The sequence below is a fragment of the Sphaerodactylus townsendi genome, linkage group LG04 (assembly GCF_021028975.2).
Source record: "Sphaerodactylus townsendi isolate TG3544 linkage group LG04, MPM_Stown_v2.3, whole genome shotgun sequence".
NCBI lineage: Eukaryota > Metazoa > Chordata > Lepidosauria > Squamata > Sphaerodactylidae > Sphaerodactylus > Sphaerodactylus townsendi.
In genome coordinates this window covers 111,066,416-111,086,439 of record NC_059428.1, presented here as the reverse complement: position 1 = coordinate 111,086,439, position 20,024 = coordinate 111,066,416, and the positions used below count along the sequence as shown (strand labels likewise).

Genomic DNA, 20,024 nt, shown 5'->3' with positions numbered 1-20,024 from the left:
CAGCAGTTTTGAGTGAGGCTTTTGCCTAAGGGTTTTGCCCAACATGGAGACTGATGTCCATATTTCTTGCAGAGATACAAGTATGTTTACCCTTTGTTTGGTGGAAGAAAGTGCCCAGGGGTTGCATGTTGCTGGCCTCTGTAGCAACCCTGGACATCCCTGATGGTTTCCCATCAAAGTACCGGGGGAGGGCGGTATAAAAATGCAACAATAAAATAAAATAAATAAATAAAGCCAACCTTGCTTACTTTCCAAGATGTTGACAGCTGGCTATCCTAGACCATTCATGTCAGGGTAAGGGAGGGGGAAGGCTTGCTACTTGCTTCTCAGCCTTTTGGCTAAGATAAAGTGTAGAATAAGCATTTGAGAGCTCCAGATCCTAGTCTGACCCAGGGATACCCAACCTTTTTGAGTCTGTAGGCTCATTTGGAATTCTAACTCAGGGTGGTGGGTGCCATCACAAAATGGCTGCCACAGGAGGCAAGGCCAACCACAAAGTGTCAGGGAGTTGGGTTACACATAACTCTCAATAGTAAATCGTTAACTTTTCAGGTACAAGATCTGTTTAACAGGATGCCTTTTTTAATGGTTATCTTTTTTCTTCAGTACAGTTTTTTTTTCTTCAGTCACACAGCGAAGATCTTTGTATTGTGGTGGCAGCTGCTGCCAAAGCAGCATTTCTAAAGAGCTGCACGTGCAGTCAGAAGCCCTGTTGGACAAAAGACCCATCTGGCCCCACCTGTTTTCTAAAAACACTTGACACGTGTCACGAAAGATGTTGGCGGATGCCATTGTGTCCATGGATCATGTGGAGACCCCTGCTCTAATTACCTTTCACACTGGCTCTTTGCTTCAAGAGTAAACATGGTCCAGCAGTTGCTCAGCAGCTGTGGTATACTTTTTCTCATACCAATATGGAACTCTGGTTATTATGGGGTGCACCAGTAGCCATGATGGACACAATCTGCAAAATGCATTCAGTTACCAACAACCTGCTAAAATATAGAGTAATCAGGTTTCTCCCCAATTTTAGTACAAGCAAATGTTCTAAAACTGACCATTCTCTTTGAAATGTTTTTGCATGGCATTGGGCTTCAGAACAAACCACTAAATCTTTCAGTTATTTGAAAATCCCTTTGTTACTGTTGTTTATCTTAAGTGTTTAACAGTTCCTTAAAGGAAGGTAAATCTCTGCCAAAATACCCACCCAAAATATGCAGCCTGTATCCGTAATGGCTTTTGTCTGCACATTTGGCAGGGAGCGTCTCAACTGAGAAAACCCCATCTCCTCAGTCATGATCATTTCAAAAAAACTCACAAAATTGGTTATTATAATTTAAGAACATTCAATTTTGTATCCTATCATTTCTCCATGGAGCTCAGGAACAGAGAGAGAGAGAGAGAGCATACAAACACTCTATCCTGTACTTTATCCACACTTCAATCTTGTGAGGTAGTTTAGGCTGAGCAATAGCGATTGGCCCAAGACCACCCTCTTGACTGAGGATTTCAGCCTATACCTCGCAAATGCTGGTGAGACAGTCTGACCATGACAATATAGTGGATAAGATTGCCAGTTCCAGGTTGAGCAGTTCCTGGAGATTTGGAAGTGAGCCTAGGGAGGGAGACTTCAGCACAATGTCATGCCATGAAGTCTACCTTGTCCCCCCAAAAAACAATTTCTTGCAGGAGAACCCATCTCTGTCATGTGGTGATCAGTTGTAATTCCAAGAGATTGCCAGGCCCCACCTGAAGTTTGACCCCCCTAATCCAGACAGCTGAAGCAGTATCCAATTACAGAAAGGACCCACCTGCATCTATATAGTTTTTTTGCAGCAGTTGCTCCACAGACACACACACTTCCCCCTCCCAGAGGCGTAGCAAGGGGGGGAAAGCGCCTGGTGCATTGCTGCGTCCTCCGCCCCTGTCCTGCCCCAGAACGCCCCCTCCCTAGAACACCCCTGCCACGCCCCACAGGGCTACGCCTCTGCTCCCTCCCCTCTGCATCACTATTCATTCACATGTCCCACTGCTCCTGCCAGGTTAGCCTCTGCCCCCTTTCAAATTAAAAGGTACGTTTCAAAAACAACCTTTCATATTTTCAATTGAGACTTACTATTCTGGTGTCTCTGAGTCTCAAAACAGCTGACTCTGTCCATGGCTTTTGAGCTGCTTGGAACTGGATCAATTCTTGCATGCACACTGTCATACAGCCTCGTGAGAATTGTATTTCCCTTCCTCTTCATGCACACAAAAACTTTACATGTCCCAGAGGCCAGTATCCAAACTGACAACTGGAAGGGCAACCATTTTTTTGATCACAATAGGTGCCATATAGCACAAGTGCAAAAAGTATGCAATGTATGAGCTAAGTCTGCCGCTGTGATATATAAAGCACTACAAGAACAGAGGTATGTGCAGAGAGATGGTCAAGACTGTGTGGCTTTATTAAAAACAATTTAAATGTAAGCACCAGAACAGAGTTACTAGAATCTGTCATGGCAACCTGCCAGGGCTAATCTTTGGAGAGACTGAGCAGTACTTAAAACTTGAACTGAAATGTCTTGAAATCTGAACACGCACAGGTTTACTCAGAAGTAAGTGCCACTGTGTTCAAAGGAACTTGATATCTAGAATTTGGGTTTAGAATTGCAGCCTAAGCCCTTCACTAAAAAGAAAATTCCACTGGGGTTTATTCCTAAATAAACATATTTAGAATTTAACAGTCAACTACTACAAAACATGGAGTCAGAATAATAGGGTGTACTCCTAAAGGGGTGTACTTTTACCTCAAGACTGTTCAGAAACTTGAGTAATAACAAATGAGGTTATCAATCCATAAAAAGCACCAGCCATGATTCTGAGGTATGTCAAATTAGCACTTTGCATGATCAAAACATAAAATTAGTATTTCTTCACAGAAGCACATACTTTCAAAAATATGAGATGGGCAATTTTGCAACAGTTCACAGACAATTATGTCAGCAGAATGCAAAGGTACAAAATGAACTTGGCACTGAATTATCTGAGGTAACTATTTGGGGCACAACAATGCCATCTGAAAAAAAAATCCAACATCTCAAGTCATCTATTCTAGACTTATCTAATGCAGTTTAGGATCAATAATCTCTTTTTAAAAGCTGCTGTTGTATTGCCTTTTGGTCATTTTGTAGTGAGTAAAAAGAGTGATCTTTCTAATTTCACCCTTGAAGGTATGGTTTAAAAATGGCAATGTTGGACCTGCTACAGGCAAAGCTTAGCACAAGAGCATCTATGTCTCCTTCCCTAAGAAGGTGGTGTTTATCTAGCATTCTTAAGATACTATTAAGATGCTTAAGATACTATTTCATTGAAGTCTGCCTGGCAGCACACACTTCCAGTGGTATTCCCCACCCTTCCTCCACAGACATGACAAAAGCCTTGGTTTTACAGTTTATCATGATGAGCAACTGGAACAATGGTGTGGATTTTTGTGTGCTATAACTTGTGTGCACATCAATCACATTCACACATCCTGTCATTCTTCCATTGGGGAACCCAAGGTGACTTACCTGGACTTTCCAGGAGATCTCCCATTGTCACATTGCCTAGGTCTAGACCTACTTACTTTCAGCAAGGTTGCTTTATGGTGTGTGTTGTGCATATCTACTTTATAAACTGAAATCCTTTTCAACAATTATCATTTCCCATTAACTTTTTCTGAGGATTTCTGGTTGTCAAAATGTGCCATCTGACTTTATTGCCAGAAGTATTAAAGAAACCTAACATGCCAGAATGACTGCAGAACTTATCGAGAATGATCACTCGTAACTTCCATGGACAAAGGGATGTTCTACTTCAGCTTTTACTAGGGGGCAATCTTAGTGTAACTAGATACTCACTTGCACCCCAGTTTGTTCTCAAGCTGGCAGCAACTTGTGTTCAGCACAGCCAAATGGTCAACAAACTGTTCACAAGGATGTAGGTAAGGGGGGGTTCTCGGGTTCAAACCCCCCCATTACATGTCCAAAGCTCCAATCCCCCATTTGTGGGTTTTTAAATTTTTAAGTGTTTTTCGGTTTGTGGCCAGCAGGGGGCGCAGTTTTTAGCTAGCAACACCTAAATTTCAGTGATTTTTTGGGAGACGCTCCTGATTATACGACCCAGGTTTGGTGAGGTTTGGTTCTGGGGGTCCAAAGTTATGGACTCCCAAAAGGGGTGCCCCATCTCACATTGTTTCCAATGGGAGATAATAGAAGATGGGGGCTAACCTTTGAGCATCCATAACTTTGGACCCCCTGAACCAAATTTCACCAAGCCTGGGTGGTATCATCAGGAGAGTCTCCTAAAGATACCCTGAAAGTTTGGTGCTGCTAGCTTAATAATTGCATCCCTGACAGCAGGCACCCCCCAAATTTCCCCAGATTCTCCTTCTAAATCCACCCCTTTCGGCATGGATTTAAAGGAAGAAACTGGGGCCCCTGACTGAGTTTAAACATTGAAAGTGATGCTGTTTCACGGTGGGGGAGAATCCACCCCAAAACACCATCACTTTCAGTGTTGTTTTAACTGGGGACCCCAGATTCTCCCTTGAAAGTGGATTTAAAAGGAGAATCTGGACTCCCTAGTTTAAACACCATTGAAAGTGATGCTGTTTGGGGGTGGATTCCAGCATCACAGTGGCCACCCATGGTGGGGGTGAGGGGCGCAAAACTCAGATTTTGCACCGGGCTCCATTTTCCCTAGCTATGCCTCTGCCCGGAGGGGAGGGCAGAAGGGACGGCCAGCTGCCGGCTGGGAGCCCAGCCAGTGGGGGGCAGGGCGGGGGAGTCTGCCATATCTGGCCTTGGATAGCTGCTTTTATAAGGACTGAGGCTGGGAACGGGACTTGAGGTGTGACCACACCCCCAGGGGTGTGTGGGGTATGGCCCCGCCCCAACCATAAAAATCTATACCTATGTCACTGACCGTTCATTTGTGTTTGAGTTTATGTTCTCATATTGCATTCCTGCAGCTTCCTCTCCCCATCTTCTGTTTTTTATGTTCTTTGAGAACTTGTGTTCTTATGTTACTAAAGACCATAATCTGAGTCTGCTGGATCAGATCAGTGGTCCATCTAGTTCAGCAACATATTTCCATAGCAGCCAAATAGTTGCCTTGGAGGACCAACAAAGAAGGCATAGAGGCTGAGACTCTCTCCTGCTGCTGCCTCCCAGCACAGATATTCAAAGGTTTACTACCACTGCAAATGGAGGCTCACTTCAGTCACCATGGATTCAGTGGCGTAGCACCAAGGGGGACGGGGGGCACGATGCACCAGGCACACGCCGTGGCGGGGGCATTCCGGGGCATGGTGGGGCTGGGGAAGGGCATGGCAGGAGTGCAGGGTGCATACATGCCCCAGGCAAAGTTCCCCCTCACTCCGGCCCTGCATGGATTGTAGCAACTGTTGGAACTCACCTCCATGAATCTGTCTCACCCTCCTTCTAAAGCTATCTATGCTTGTGGCCATCACATCTGTTGGTGGTCCATCCCCCAAATTAATTACTCATTGACTAAAGAAGCATTTCCTTTCAAGTACATACAACATTTGCATTTGTAGTCATCCCCGCAGGGTCGTCGCTAAGGAATAGGCGAGACGCGGAGGAGGTTTCATCTGGTGGAGAGCGTCAGCAACAGGAAGCGCGGGATTTCGTGATCCTGACAACTCTGCCCTGTGCTGGTCTCTGGCACCTTTTATTAGGGTTTCATTGTGGGCGTGTAAAGGAGGTGGGTAGGGAGATGAGCGGGAGACCGGGAGACCTGGAGATCATCATGTGATGCATGATCTCACCTGGCTACGGCGGAGAGGAGCGCAAGCTGTCTGAGCCTAATCCTCACCTGGGGCAAGACCATTGTCCCTAAGCCTCGTGACTGAGCCAGACAGTTCATGACCCGTGACTCATAGGGGATGAGGAGTGGGGGGCGTGCTTGAATGCGACCAGAAGGCCGTAAGGTCCGTTGGCGTCCCAACGTTTCTACCACCCCGAGCGCTGCTGGGTCAGCAGTGCATTACTACATCTCCTCCTTTTTTACATTTTAGAAGGGGGACCGAAATGCTAAGGGGTGATTTAAAGGGACGCTTGTCTCCCTCCGCCGTCTGGTCAAGCTGACAGACCGAGCTGCTTGTGTAACATTAGAACTTGGTTGCGGGTAAGGGAAATTGAGGGGCTTCTTACACACGTTACAGGCAATATTAGACACACACTGAACGAAGCAAGATCCGATAGCAGAGGGCACACAATTAAACCAATGCAGAGCTGCACACAAGACCCTTAACCATCCTCCCGGCAGCCCCCTCCAGACGGCGGACCACCCATTGGGCAAAACATCATATTTCAGATTAGATACAACTTCTTGCAACTCACGTACTTCATATGTATGGATCAATTGGGAATTATCAGGAAGATTAAAACAACACATATTATGTACATTCTCACAACCTTGGTGATGCAATAACAACAAATAATCAATGGCGGACACGATTATCTAAAGTCGCTTGACGAAGTTCCTGCTGCTTTCGGAGGCCAGGGCATCCAGAGCAATGGAGGTGGAGTTGATGGACTGCAAGGGCACAGGCCAACCGGCCAATAGTCTTGGTGTTACAGGAAACAAGTCCGGGGACTCCCACAAGGGAAGTTGGCGAGGAAACACACTCCGCCTTAGCTAGAAGAGCAGCGTCATCTCCGGCAAAGGGGAATTAGAGAGGGGAAGGGCGGGAGCGGTGGCTGTGCTTGGGCTTCGGGGGGTGAAGCCTGAGGCAGAGCGATGGTGAGTAAGTGGTAGCAGAGAGTTCCGGCAGACACAGGCGGAAATGCAGCAACAACAAATAACATAACTTCTAAAATTAAGGCATGCAATAACTTCAGCAATAGTTGGTTCACAGTAAGCAATAAAACATGGCTAAACGATACATAGGCTGGATGATGTACGGAAGGAAGGCAACCCGTGGTTGCATAATTGTCCAATGCATGGCTCTTGCTGTTTGACTACCAAAGCTACAGAAGCGATGGCGTTAGAGTCCATGGATTTCTCAAGAGCGTAGGGAGAGCTACTGATAGTCTTTAGCATTGTAGGTTCAGTGATTCTCAATGCAGCAAGGTTGTGAGAGAAGGCGTGTTCCAACAATATTCAAGCGGCTGAGAACAGCGGAGAGTTCAAGGGTTAATCTATCAGGAATGTCCCTGGCTGCAACTCCAAGCTTCAGCCAGGGGGCGGCAGAGAGAGAGAGAATAGCGATTGTAGATGAGGAGCAGCAACACGCGGCATCAACCTCTGAGCCACAGCTGGCCCAGGCTGCCGCTCTGTGGGGGGTGAACACGCAGCTGGGCTGTGATCCTGTGGAAGAATGGGTGTGCTGGCTCCAGAGAGATCCCTCCCATCTCGGCCCAGGCTGGGGGCAGATAGGGCCCTCCCTCGACAGGGGCTGGAGCGGGTCGGATCCTCCAGGGAGGCCCCGCTCCATCTCCGGGATGGGGCTGGCCTGGCATGGCGAGCTGGACTCCTGTATGGAAGAGAAAAGACAAGCAACGCTTTTTCCCCAGGGGTTTTGCGTGCTGGATGACGCATGGAAAGCCCGAGCCCTGAGTGGGGCGGGCAATTTATTGATAGATAGAGAATAGAGAAGAGTACATTGGATATGGTCTGCTGGATGAGACCTTGATTGGGTCGGCTGGGGGAACTACTCCCCTTCGCTTGTTTTGGCCAAGCTTTTACGCTTAGGCAGTTGGCCCATTCCGACAACGATCACTTGCAACATATCAAAGCGTTAAGAGATACAAGGCAGGGAATTGCCCGAAGGCTTAGGGAGAAGGGAGAGGTCATATCCAGGTCGGATGTTTGTTTGTAAAACAATCCCACCAACCGTCTAAGGTGTGTGGGTTTTGCAAAGCAACTTGAACAATTCACAATTATAGTCATATCGTAATATAGCATCTATAGGAAAGATATAGAGAAGATGCAAAGAAAACAGTTCCTGGGCTTGAGGTTTTGATCACAGGAGCAAATTGAGAGGGGTTGCAAAACCCTTTATCAGATCCTAGATCTAGAGGTGGGGTGCGCCAGCCCATTAGAGAGGGAGGTGTGCAGAAAGGAAGGCAGGGGGTTGGTTTGGAAGTCAGCTCTACCTTCCTCCCGTAAGGGGACTTTGGCCGGTTTGAGCTCTCGCTTTCTCACCTTCTCTCACGGGAGGCTGTGTAAGATAGGGTGTGGCTGAGAGACCCCTTGGCACTGTGACTAGCCAGGGAGCGCCTCAGCAGAGAAATGTGGGAGCATGAAAATGATTTTGGCTTCATATGTAAATCCTGCATGCCACGCCAATGTGGCAGTGTAGGCTCAGATGGACGGTTGGAAAAAGGTTCTCAAGGAGAGGTTTGAACAAAAGTTTTGAAGGTTTAAACTAAGATGGAGGCGGCTTGGTAGGTCCCATCGGGTATCCTGGGGAGCAATCGCACGAGCTGTGTCCCGCTTAAGGCGATGCTGTAATGGGCGTAAGCCTTTCAAGGCATTGCACACATAATCAGAAGGAGAGAAAACTTTAATTGGAAGCACAAGAGCATAGCTTAGAAGCAATGGAAAATCCCCCCCATGAGGGGAAACTTTAGGGGTCTCTTGAAAGGGGGCAAGACATACAGAACATACATAGGCATACAGAGCACATATAAAGTAACGAGGGAGGATTGCAACTCTGATTTGAGATTTTGCTCTCTCTGAGGTGCTGACTCATTTTGCTGCCACTGGGAGCTTTGAGCTTAGGGCTTTGCACAGGCTCAGAGGCTATGAGATCTGGTTTGAACCTTACAGCTGGAGAGGGCCAAGGGGCTTCTTCACGGCGACTTCTTTGGCTTAAGGCCATTGTGCGAAAGCATCTTCCCCTTTCCATGCCTCATTGTCCCGTAGATTGGCTATGGGGCATTCTGAGGAGGGAGTTCAAAGCGGCAGTCCTCTTGGATAATGAGACGGACTGGGCATAGTGCCAGAATGTTGGCGTTCTCTTCCGTCAGCATTTCCTTCTGTTGCAATTCAGTGACTGTGGACTCTGCAGAGATTTTGAAACATGCGTGGCCACTCTGGGCAATTGGCGCGGAGGTGGCTAGTGACTTTGGAAGTAGAAGGGGTTAGCAGAGCAGGAAGTATAGACGTAGGGGGGGCAAGCTGGCAACACCAGCCCAATGGTCTCGGTGGGGATGGGATCACTCTACTGCGCTGGGGCAGCGACGATCTCATGGGGGAGCTCCGGGAAGGGTTTGAGGTGCGGATCTTGGTTCCGGCTGGGGAGATGCCAGTGCGGGCCTCCCCAGCGGGCATTGGGAGCGCCTGGTCTTAGACTTCTGGGGGGCCTCGCCCTCTGGGGAGAGACCCTCCGTCAGGGTTGTAGGCCCCCAGCCGGGCAGCCTACAATTCCTCGAAATGTCCTGGTTTGTCCGCAATTGAGACACTTCCGCCTCGGGCTGCTCTCATGGCAGCGAGAGGGCGGCGACTAGAAGGCTGGTTTGATGGGCTTAAAGACCCGATATCCTGGCAAGCTTTAAGCATGTCGGGCCAGTTCAGGATTTTTTGCCCAGGCCGTGATTGTTCCGCGGTAATTCGGTGGAGTATCTCTTTTGCGGCATGAGGAGCTCTCGTTTTGGGCCTCTTCGCTATCTACCTGCCCTTTGAGCGCCTTCCTGGAGCCTGTTCACAAACTTCGGCATAGGGCTCTTGGGGTTTTGCTGGATGGTGGAGAAACTCTGGGCTAGCTTGGCCGGCATTGGGGACTTTGATAAATGCCTTATAGCGCACTCCAGAGGCTTAATCGTGGCAAGTGGCCTCAGGCAGACAATCTGATTGTTGGGGTTACTGAAGGCATCGAAGCCGTAAAGCTGTCTTGGCGGTGTAGGCCGCCGAGGCGGCTGCCCTGCTAAAGCATTGCTGGCAGAACTCTCCCAGATCACGCCAAATTGTGCAGGGCTCAGGAGCATGCGGAAGGTGGTCTTCCAGTCGTCCCGAACCATTAAGTGATTCCTCGCAATCACTTCCCCAGTACGCCTCTCACATAGGGGCTGGTGACTCCCATCAGCCCGCATCGCTTATGGAGCTCAGTGAGGATGTTATTATAGCTTTGCTGGGCGATTAATTCGACAACTACCAACAACGCCACCTCCCCTCGGTATCTGTGAAATGGATCGGGCATAATGCAAGAATATTGGCATCGCTCTCTCCGTCAGGGTTTCTTTCTTCTGCAGATCGTGGCTAATACGTTCTGCGAGTTTTGAAACCCGCGCCATTACGTGGCGCTGACGGAGGTGCAGTGGCTTCGGAAATGAAGGCGGAGCAGTAGAGGCTGGCTGAGCCGCTGAGAGTTTGAAATGGGCTAAGGAGCAGAAGGGAGGACAGGACAGGCCCAATTTAGTGGATAGAGAAATTCCGGGTTGAAACTGAAGGTGAAAGATCGCTGAGGGCGGCCTACAGCAAGGGAGCTTGTGGTCTGCAGGCTGATGGCAACATAACATTGTCTCCACGTCAGGTAGCAGTGACATCAAGGCTACGTAGGCCTGTGCGAAGAGTGCGCCCGATGTTTCCCAGTCCTTAAGATTCAAATGTCCCCCTCTGGGTACCATGGACACCGAGCTTCAATCTCCTCAACCAATTTGCGCAGCTCCCCTTCTCTTACCGGGACCCTGCCGCATTTCGTTAAACGCCTAGTTCACAACGGTTTGTCAAGCCCTGCTTTTGCAAGCTCCCATACTCTCACCGGGTGTTCCGCCGGACGCAGAGTGTCCTAGGATCTGCGGTCTCTGGATGCGCCGATCCAGAGGGACAGGCGATACCGGAACGGTGGTCCCTGGATGCTACCATCCAGCGGACTTCGTATCGCTGACCCTTCCCCAGGCTGACGTGTGAGCAGGGTGGAGGTTCGAGGATTCCCGGTTTCGCACCAGCTTGTAGTCATCCCCGCAGAAGGCTCGCCGCTAAGGAATAGGCGAGGCGGAGGAGGTTTCATCTGGTGGAGAGCTGCCAGCAACAGGAAGCTGGGATTGCGATCCTGACAACTCTGCCCTGTGCTGGTCTCTGCACCTTTATTAGGGTTTCATTGTGGGCGTGTAAAGGAGGTGGGTAGGTGATGAGCGGGAGACCGGGAGACCTGGAGATCATCATGTGATGCATGATCTCACCTGGCTACGTATGAGAGGGGAGCTTGTAAGCTGCCTGAGCCTAATCCTCACCTGGGGCAAGACCATTGTCCCTAAGTACCGTGACTGAGCCAGACAGTTCATGACCATTGACTCATAGGGGATGAGGGAGGGGGGTGCGGTAAGCACTAGAAGGCAGAGGGTCCGCTATGCCCCAACGTTCTACCACGGCGCTGCTGGGTCAGCAGTGCATTACTACAGCATTTTACATTGGTGAATGACTTATGTATATGAGGTATCTCCCTCTGTCATTAGAGCCAGCCAGAAGCAAACATATCAATATGAAAGACCAATGAGCAAAAGGAAAGAACACCAACAGTTTCTGTATTTAATCTCAATTTCTGAATATTTGGAACCAGTAAACCTAGGGATAGGATTATGGAGGGCATATTCTGAATTTTAACAAGAGTAAAATCAAAGCACTAGTCATTGCTGAAGGAGCAGCATTGATTCTATATGCCACATATAGCAGTATCTAAAGCTGTGTTTATATATTGACATATTCTAGGAATGAGAGACCTCAAGAAAGTAACTCGCACATATCTGATACAATTCAATTTTAATAAAATAGTACTTGCATCCCTGAGGGAGCATTGCCACAAATACTTAACAGCAAGCATAAATAAACCCAGACTAATCTGAGGCAACTAACAGAGAAATCTGAAATGGAGTTACACCCTTCTTAAGCCATAGACATGAATGGGTTTAGAAAGGCATAACTCTGCTTAGAATGGCCCTTTAGTCCATCTATATTACCTGTGATTCTTCACTTGTATGAGAGCAAAGCATAACAACCATACGCATGATAATTGGTTGTGGGGGGCGGGGGGCTATATAGTTACAACTCTTGTATAAAATATTGTCAAAGGCTTTCACGGCCGGAATCCCTGGGGTGCGGTGTGGTTTCTGGGCTGTATGGCCGTGTTCTAGCAGCATTCTCTCCTGACGTTTCGCCTGCATCTGTGACTGGCATCTTCAGAGGATCTGATAGTAGGAAAGCAAGTGGAGTATATATACCTGTTGGGAGTGTCCAGGGTGGAGGAAAGAGTCATCGTCTGTTAACAAGTAAAGGGTGCAATTAGCAAGATAGATTTACATGTGTTGAGTGGTATCCACCCATTATCATGTGAGTTACAATGAAAATAGCAAGGTCACTAGATGAGGGCATCTGAATAGAAGTAGCCTGTCCTTTGTTCCCTTTGATTGTATTACTGCCTATAGTCATCCTATATTTGTGTGGAGCTGATTAGTCACTGTCTTGACTCTAGTGTTTTTCAACAAGTAGCCAAGTTTTGTTCATTTTCATGTTTTTTTCCTTTCTGTTAAAATTGTCCATGTGCTTGTGGATTTCAGTGGCTTCTTTGTGTAGTCTGACGTAGTGGTTGTCAGAGTGGTCCAGAATTTCTGTGTTTTCAAATAATATTCTCTGTCTAGGTTGGTTTATCATGTGTTCTGCTACTGCTGATTTTTCTGGATGAATTAGTTTGCAATGCCTTTCGTGTTCTTTGATTCGTGTCTGAGCGCTGTGTTTGGTGGTTCCTATGTAGACTTGTCCACACCTGCACGGTATAAGGTAGACTCCTGCAGTAGTTAGAGGATCCCTCTTATCCTTTGCTGAACGTAGCATTTGTTGAATTTTCTTAGTGGGTCTGTAGATTGTTTGTAGGTTATGCTTCTTCATCAGTTTTCCTATGCGGTCAGTGGTTCCCTTGATGTATGGTAAGAACACTTTCCCTCTAGATGGCTCTTTATCTTTGTTCCTGTGGCTTGTTCTTGGTCTTGCAGCTCTTCTGATATCTGTAGTAGAGTAACCAGTAGCCTGTAGATCCCAGTATAAAATTGTATAAAATAGATTGACAGACTATTCTCTCCCTCAGCAATCCAGTAACGTAATATTACATGGCTTTTATTTTTTTTAACTCTCTTGAGAACTACAGCTGATTCAGCACATTTGTTTCCCACATGTTTTCCAATGAGCTCTCCATACCTTCCTTGAGGCTATCTTGTTTTATCTTCAAACAGCCCCAAGGGATTAATTACACCAAAGGTTGTGGATCTGGTTGCTACAGACAGGTGTGCATATCCTTCTAAATTATACGAGGAGCTTGTATATCCCTAATTCTGTATTAGATGCTAAATTTGAGGTTAGCGACATGAAAAGTTATTACATGAGCCTGAATGGCTTTCTTGTCTTCTTACACTAATTTTTTTTTACCCACCCTGCCAATTTTTCCCCAATGCTTCAGATCATTCCTTAAGTAAAGAAGATGCAAAGAGTTGCCCTGTTAGGTTTTAACTTTGAAATCAATGACTAATTAACTTTCTTCTCCCACTTCTGAATTTTAAATGTGTTGATTGAGCATTGTGATGCTGTCCTGGGAGGAGGGTCACTTGGCTGTTCCTCTTGTGGAGCATTTTTTCCAGAGACACAATTGCTTGAGACACAATTGCTTGAAACACAGAGACACAATTAGGCCACAGGCAAAACAACATGCAGTTCTTTATTGTGTGTTTTTGAGCCACCAGGAAAATTTAATGTAGGAATACATTCAGGTGCCTTTAAACCTATACCATTTTACTCTTTGCTACAAAGGAACAGAGGCATAGCTATCAGGGGACGGGGAGGTATGCCATGCACTGGGTGTGCGCTGGTAGGGGTGGAAAAACGCCCCCGCCCCCTTCCCCACTCGCTCCACCCTGCCTCTCCAGGCCTTGCCCCGCCCCACCATCTTGGCCCATTTTCAGCCAGCAAAAAAGGTAGGTGAAGGGGGTGGGGCTGTGGGGGGCGGACCCATGGGGGGCGGCACCCAGGTGCCATTTTGTCCCCCTACGCCCCTGCAAAGGAAGCATACATTTTTCTACAGCTGATCCAAAGTTTTCCAAAGGGTTGGACAATGTGTTAGCATCAGCTACATTGCCCTCATATAGATAGGACATCAATGGGGTTGCCATCTCTGATCTGGAAAATATCTGGCAATGTTGGAGTTAGAGCCTGGGGAGGGGAGGACTCCTGTGAGGTATGATCCCATACAGTCTACATTCCGGAGCGGCCCTTTTTCTCCAGAGGAATTGATTTCTGTAAACTGGAGACTAGTTGTAATTCCAGGAGATCTCCAGCCACCACCTGGAGATTCTCAACCCTACAGCTAAACAATGGCTGTGTTTTAATCATTAAATGCAGCCATTTTTGATCAGGTTCAAACTCTTACCAGGTCCTACCTAATACCACCAAAGGGACTGGATTGTGCCACTGTGGAGAGTGTCTTACTTTTGAATCTGGCAATGGTGCCTTCAAGTTGCATTTGGTCTCCAGGTGACAGAGATCAATTCACCTGGAGAAAATGGCTGCTTTGGAAGGTGGCTTCTATTGCATTCTACCCCACTGTAGTCCTTTCTCTCCCCAAACCCCACCCTGCTCAAGCTCCAACCACAACATCTACAGGTTTTTCCCAACCTGGAGCTGACAACCATTCTTTTGGGGGCCAAAGAACCGCAAGCAGAAGCCCGGGGGACAGATGTGAGCCTGAAGTGGCATGAAGGAAATTAGAAAAAAATCACATCCCCCCCTTTCAGTATAATGGAAGAACTCTTATGTTTAAAGCTGTGTTTCATTATTGCCAATTAGTTTATTAAATTAGATTCCTTAGTGTGTTTCAGGCTCAAAATTATATCTTTTGACTTCTGCTTTGGCAATCTCCAAGCTCTAGATAATATTCAAAAAAGTCTGTGGCTGATTACATAGCCAGTGCTTCCCTGGAGACTCTTCTCTGCATGGAGGGATCGCAGAGGGCTCTCCTTGCATTTCTCTGTTTACACACAAGGAGGCAGCCCAGTGCCTGCCCCACATCACCAGCCTTAAAGGCAGAGGCGTAGCTGCAATGGGAACATCTGGGGCGCCTTGCCCCGGGCAACGCCATTGCAGTTACAGGGTGGGGGAGTGGTGCGTAGGGGGCATTTCAGAGCATTCATGCCCTGGGCGCAGTTCCCTCTCCCTTCATCACTGCTTAAAGGCACACACACACACACACACCCCGTTGCTGCTGCAAAAGGCTTGTTTTTAAAAAATCTAAGCTGGTTTGAAATAAAGTTTTTAAAATGCCCTCAAATCATTCGGAAGGGCAGAAGCAGAGTGGGGGAGATGGGGTGAAGCCAGAAAGAGACCCTGTTTGTGCTGTTCTTTGCAAAAGCCAACTCTCTGATTACTATATTGATGTATTGATAGAAGCATTCAGGGAAGTGGGAAGAAGTTAGCAACAGAGGGAAGCATGCAAAGCAGTGCAAGGAAGTGGCTGTGGGCGGAGGGAACAGGTCTGGGGCAAAGCTGTGCTCACTGGCAAACTGCCCTCTCTGGCTGCAAAGCAAAATTAAATTCATGCTAGAAGTGGTATTGCTTGCCACCGGGAGAACAGAAAGTGAAAACAGGACTTGAGGAAATACGTCTGTACAAGAAATCTTGCAGCAACACACATTTGCCCCCATCATGTGCATAATCGGCCTATTCGACTGTACCCTTTTCTCCCTTCACCCACCCCCACCTCTGTTACTTCCACACCTTCTGCAGGATACCAGTCAGTGCTAAATGCTGTATTGTTCAAGGAAGAATTCCCAGAAGTAACCTCAGAAATGACTGGATGAGGTAATTACAAAGCCATCTCTATTACAGTTCACATATGCTTTACAACCAGATTTGGATACTATTTTCCATTTTTAAAAAGTTGACCCACCAGTATTGCCTGCTTGTTCTCATACCTTTTCCCTATCAGATTTCTATCCTACCCAAACTCCACAGATCTCAGGTGATGCACTTTTTTTTTGCTCTTTCTCTATTTTATCCACACAAGACTCCTATGAAATAGGTTAGGCTAGAGTAGCACCTGGCAATCTCCTGCTATTACAGTTGATCACCAAGTTCAGTGCCCCTGGAGAAAATAGCTGCTTTGAAGGGTAAATTCTAAGGCATTATATCCTGCAGAGGTCCCTCCCCAACCCCCCTTCCCAAAGTCCACCCCCCAAATCTGCAGATATTGCCCAAGAACTGGCAACCCTAGGCTAGACTTAGAAAGAAATAACAGCCTGAGATTAAAGAGCTTTGTGGCTTAGAACAAGAAAGAAAGAAAGAAAGAAAGAAAGAAAGAAAGAAAGAAAGAAAGAAAGAAAGAAAGAAAGAAAGAAAGAAAGAAAGAAAGAAAGAAAGAAAGAAAGAAAGAAAGAAAGAAAGAAAGAAAGAAAGAAAGAAAGAAAGAAAGAAAGAAAGAAAGAAACATCCTGCTTTTCAGCACAAACCATTCAACATGTCCAATTTGCCCGTATGACAAGGTTACTTTGGGCTGCAAGGCAAGAGATGCACAGAAGTGGTTTGCCATTGCCTGCCTCTACATAGTCTTCCTTGGTGGTCTCCCATCCAAGTACGAACTAGGGCTGACTGTCCTTAGCTTGTGCCAGTCTGATACAATTTGTGTTAGTCCTATCTGGAAAAAAGAACAAATTTCATGGCTACAGTTCTTTTAAAGACAGAAAAAGGATTCTGTGAAGTCTGGCTACAGCGATGATGATCTGAAATTGCAGTCCCCCTATTAAACTGTGTTCAAATTGGATTTTGCTAAAGTTGAATTCCACAGTGCAACTTGGACTCTGTACTTATTTTCTAGTTATGAGGTTGTGTTGTGTTTCAGATTAACTAAAAATTAAGCATTAACTTCAAAACAGATTGCCAAAAGAGAAATAGATACATACATCTGGTGTTGCAAATTAATAATCTGGTGTTAGCATCAATGGTTACTGCTAATTTATTTTTTTTAATTTAAACCTCACCCTATACAGAGGTTTCAGGGCACCATACTTTTCCCGTCAATATTGTCTACCCTTTCTCACTATATAACAAGCAGGTTGACAGCTTTGGGTGCCAGCCAAACACGACGGAAAACAAAATTTACACCTACTTTAACGTTTGGTGACACTTGTTAACATGTAATTTGCTAGGGTTGTACTAGGCAGCAAACGGTGCCTTCCTCTTTCTGCAGTGACATAACAAGCCACTGGAAGATTTAGAGGCAACAGAAGAATATGATAGGGACACAGATCATAGCTTTTGTCTTCTGTTTTTGTGGAACCGGAGCGATTATTGCAGCCATAGCCTCGAATGAATGGAAAGTGACCAGCCGAGCTGCATCAGTGATAACAGCGACGTGGGTCTTCCAGGGTCTCTGGATGGACTGTGCAGGGAATGCACTGGGTGCTTTCCACTGTCGACCTCATCTCACTATCTTCAAAACAGAGGGTGAGTCAAAAGGATACTTGTAGAAATCAGTGCAGCAGCTGAGAAGCCACATCCAAGTGTAGATTGAAAAATGCAGCTTTGATGGTATCTGTAACTAGGGCTATGTACCAAGATTAGTATATGTAGTTGGGTCACTGGAGGAGGAGGATTGGTGGGGAACTGGTTTCTGCTCTGAGACCTACCTGCTGCTTCTTTCTCCCTTACCTTCTGCTGCCATCGCTGTTCCTGCTGACTTTCCACCAGTGAACGTCCCCATGCTTTTGACCTAAGGTTCATATATGTATAATGCCCTGATGTAAGAATAGAGATTATATTTACAATGGTACCACCCATAGGGAAGTCACTGTTGTGCTTGTTAACATATGCCAGCCATTTTTCAAGCCATTGCTTGTTAACATATGCCAGCCATTGCTTGTTAACATATGCCAGCCATTGCTTGTTAACATATGCCAGCCAAGTGCACAAAGGTGCATTAAGGGCAAAAATGGCAGTCAGCAAGCAAACAAGCAGGAACACAGACAGCAGTAGAAGGTAGACAGAGTGAAGATGTCAAACTAGGAAGGAAATGGTTGTGAAGCACAAGCCTGTGTTTGGAAGAAGGTCTATAAGCTGCTGTCCAAAGCACGAACAAAGCCAATTCAGTATTCTTTGGATCACTCCCACTGGCATGCAAATTCCTCTTCAAGAGAGTGTAGTACGATTGAAATGTGCATGTTCCTGGCTACTGGTTCACCTCTGCCCCTTTCTGCCATGGTGGGCAATGTAAGGAGATCTCCCACAGACCTCAGAAACGGGGTGTGAACCACGGTAACTGCACCTTCACCTTTTTCCTTGAGAGACAACAGGCTCATCATATCCATCTCCTCCCCAGCCAGTTCTGGGACATCTCCTTTTCTTCTGGCCTTAATCTACTCTCTTCTGGGCCAAACCCCACCCTCGCCTTCCTTGATCTATCATCGCATCCTTGATCTGGCCCTGCTAGGCTGTCTTACTTCCCCCTTTCCCCAAACCACATGTCCCTTGTTGGGCTTCTCTGAGAAGCCCCGGCTGTCAGCCAGAGATTCTCCATCATGGCATGAGGAAGGTGTATGGTTGCCAGCTCTGGGCTGAAAAATTCCTGGAGATTTTGGGGGCAGAACCTGAGGGGGGCATAGTTTGGAAGCGGAGAGACCTCAGCTGAGTATAATGCCAAAGAGCCCATCTTCCAAAGAAGCCTTTTTTTTCTCTAGGGAAACCAATTTCTGTAGTCTGCAGAACATTTGTAATTCCAGGAAATCTCTAGCCACCACCTGATGACTCTTCATGGTCAGCCAATGGCATCATCAGCAGGCCTCTAGCAGTAGATACGGGAACTGGCTTGTGTGAGTCAGTTCTAGGCCTCCCTAACAAGCACAGGGCCCAGCAATTCAGCAGAGCTCCAATGCAACTCCCCTGGAACCAGAGATGTCAGCTGTGCTAGATTCCATGCCACCGTCCATGTTTTGTATGGTTGTGACAGTGGCACTGGGCCTAGGGCAGCCCACCCTTTGGCAGCAGGGTCCGGCCTGGTGCAGAGGAGTTCCAACTGAAAGACTTCTCTTTCCCCAAGCCTGGCAAGTCCCAGGGTTGTCAAAAGATTGCAGCCAGGGGAAAATCTGCTCCTGGAGAGAAATAAATAGGATTGAAGCATGAAAGCTGGAATCTTCATTCGTTAAATTATTTGAATGACGCTTACCTTGAAAACCTTATGAGCTGCCATAAGTCAGTTGTGGCTGGACAGCAAAAAAAAAAGTTCCTTGAAGAATGATTCACAATAACAGATCTAGATTTGTCTCTGGAAAAGACAGCACATCATGAAAAGCTCATTCCTCTCCATAGAACTGTGGAAAGGAAAAATGTAGTAGTGCCCAGTGTAGACATATCTAGATAGTGAATCTGTATTTTTGCAGGAGTTTAATAGGGTTTGAGTGATGCCGCTGCATAGCGCCATCCACTGACATTGGCACAAGCACAGATGGAGATAAAACCCATACCTTTGCAACAGAGAGATGTTTCCAGAAGACCCACTCCAATCAAAGAGCAGTATGCTGACAATGCCCATGTATCAGCCATATATGGAAGCAGGCAGCCTTGTGACACCCTGTCTCCACCTACACACAGGGGACGAGCAAAGAAAAAAAGAGGCCTAAACTGCAGGGATGATTGTGGCATGTCCAGTAGGGACTCCCTAGCTACCAAACTGCAGGAAGTTCTAAAGCAGAGGGTTTATGTCCTGTCCTGTGAGCACATTCTCCTTGGCTTCTCCTGATCAAGTGAACAAATGTAGATGTATGATGACTGGTGCCAAACCATGAATGAATACAGAGCAGGGAGGAGAGCCGAGCTGAGCCCCTCTGCTCCACCACCCCCAGCGCTGCCCACTTACCTTAGCCGGCGGATGAGGATGGCAGTAGTCTTGGGCAACCTGGTGGAGCTGGGCTGAGGGGCAGCCGGGGAGCCTGCAAGGGGCCGCCCCTCAGCCCAGGCGTGCCAGGCTGCTCTGGCTGAAGGGACGGGCTGAGGGGACAGGGATTGGCAGG

At 47.1% G+C, this 20,024-nt stretch overlaps 2 protein-coding genes across 2 annotated transcripts in view; one reads left to right on the top strand and one right to left on the bottom strand.

The window, feature by feature from the left end:
* Positions 1-20,024, bottom strand: part of ABCC4 (ATP binding cassette subfamily C member 4) — a 217,887-nt gene that overhangs the window by 181,133 nt on the left and 16,730 nt on the right. The gene's annotated exons all lie outside the window — the stretch shown is intronic.
* CLDN10 (claudin 10) overlaps positions 17,044-20,024 on the top strand; it is an 85,531-nt gene continuing 82,550 nt past the window's right edge. Inside the window, exon 1 of the mRNA XM_048494891.1 lies at positions 17,044-17,466. Coding sequence (XP_048350848.1) covers positions 17,253-17,466 — 214 coding nt within the window. The 5' untranslated portion in view covers positions 17,044-17,252. The remainder of the gene's footprint in view (positions 17,467-20,024) is intronic.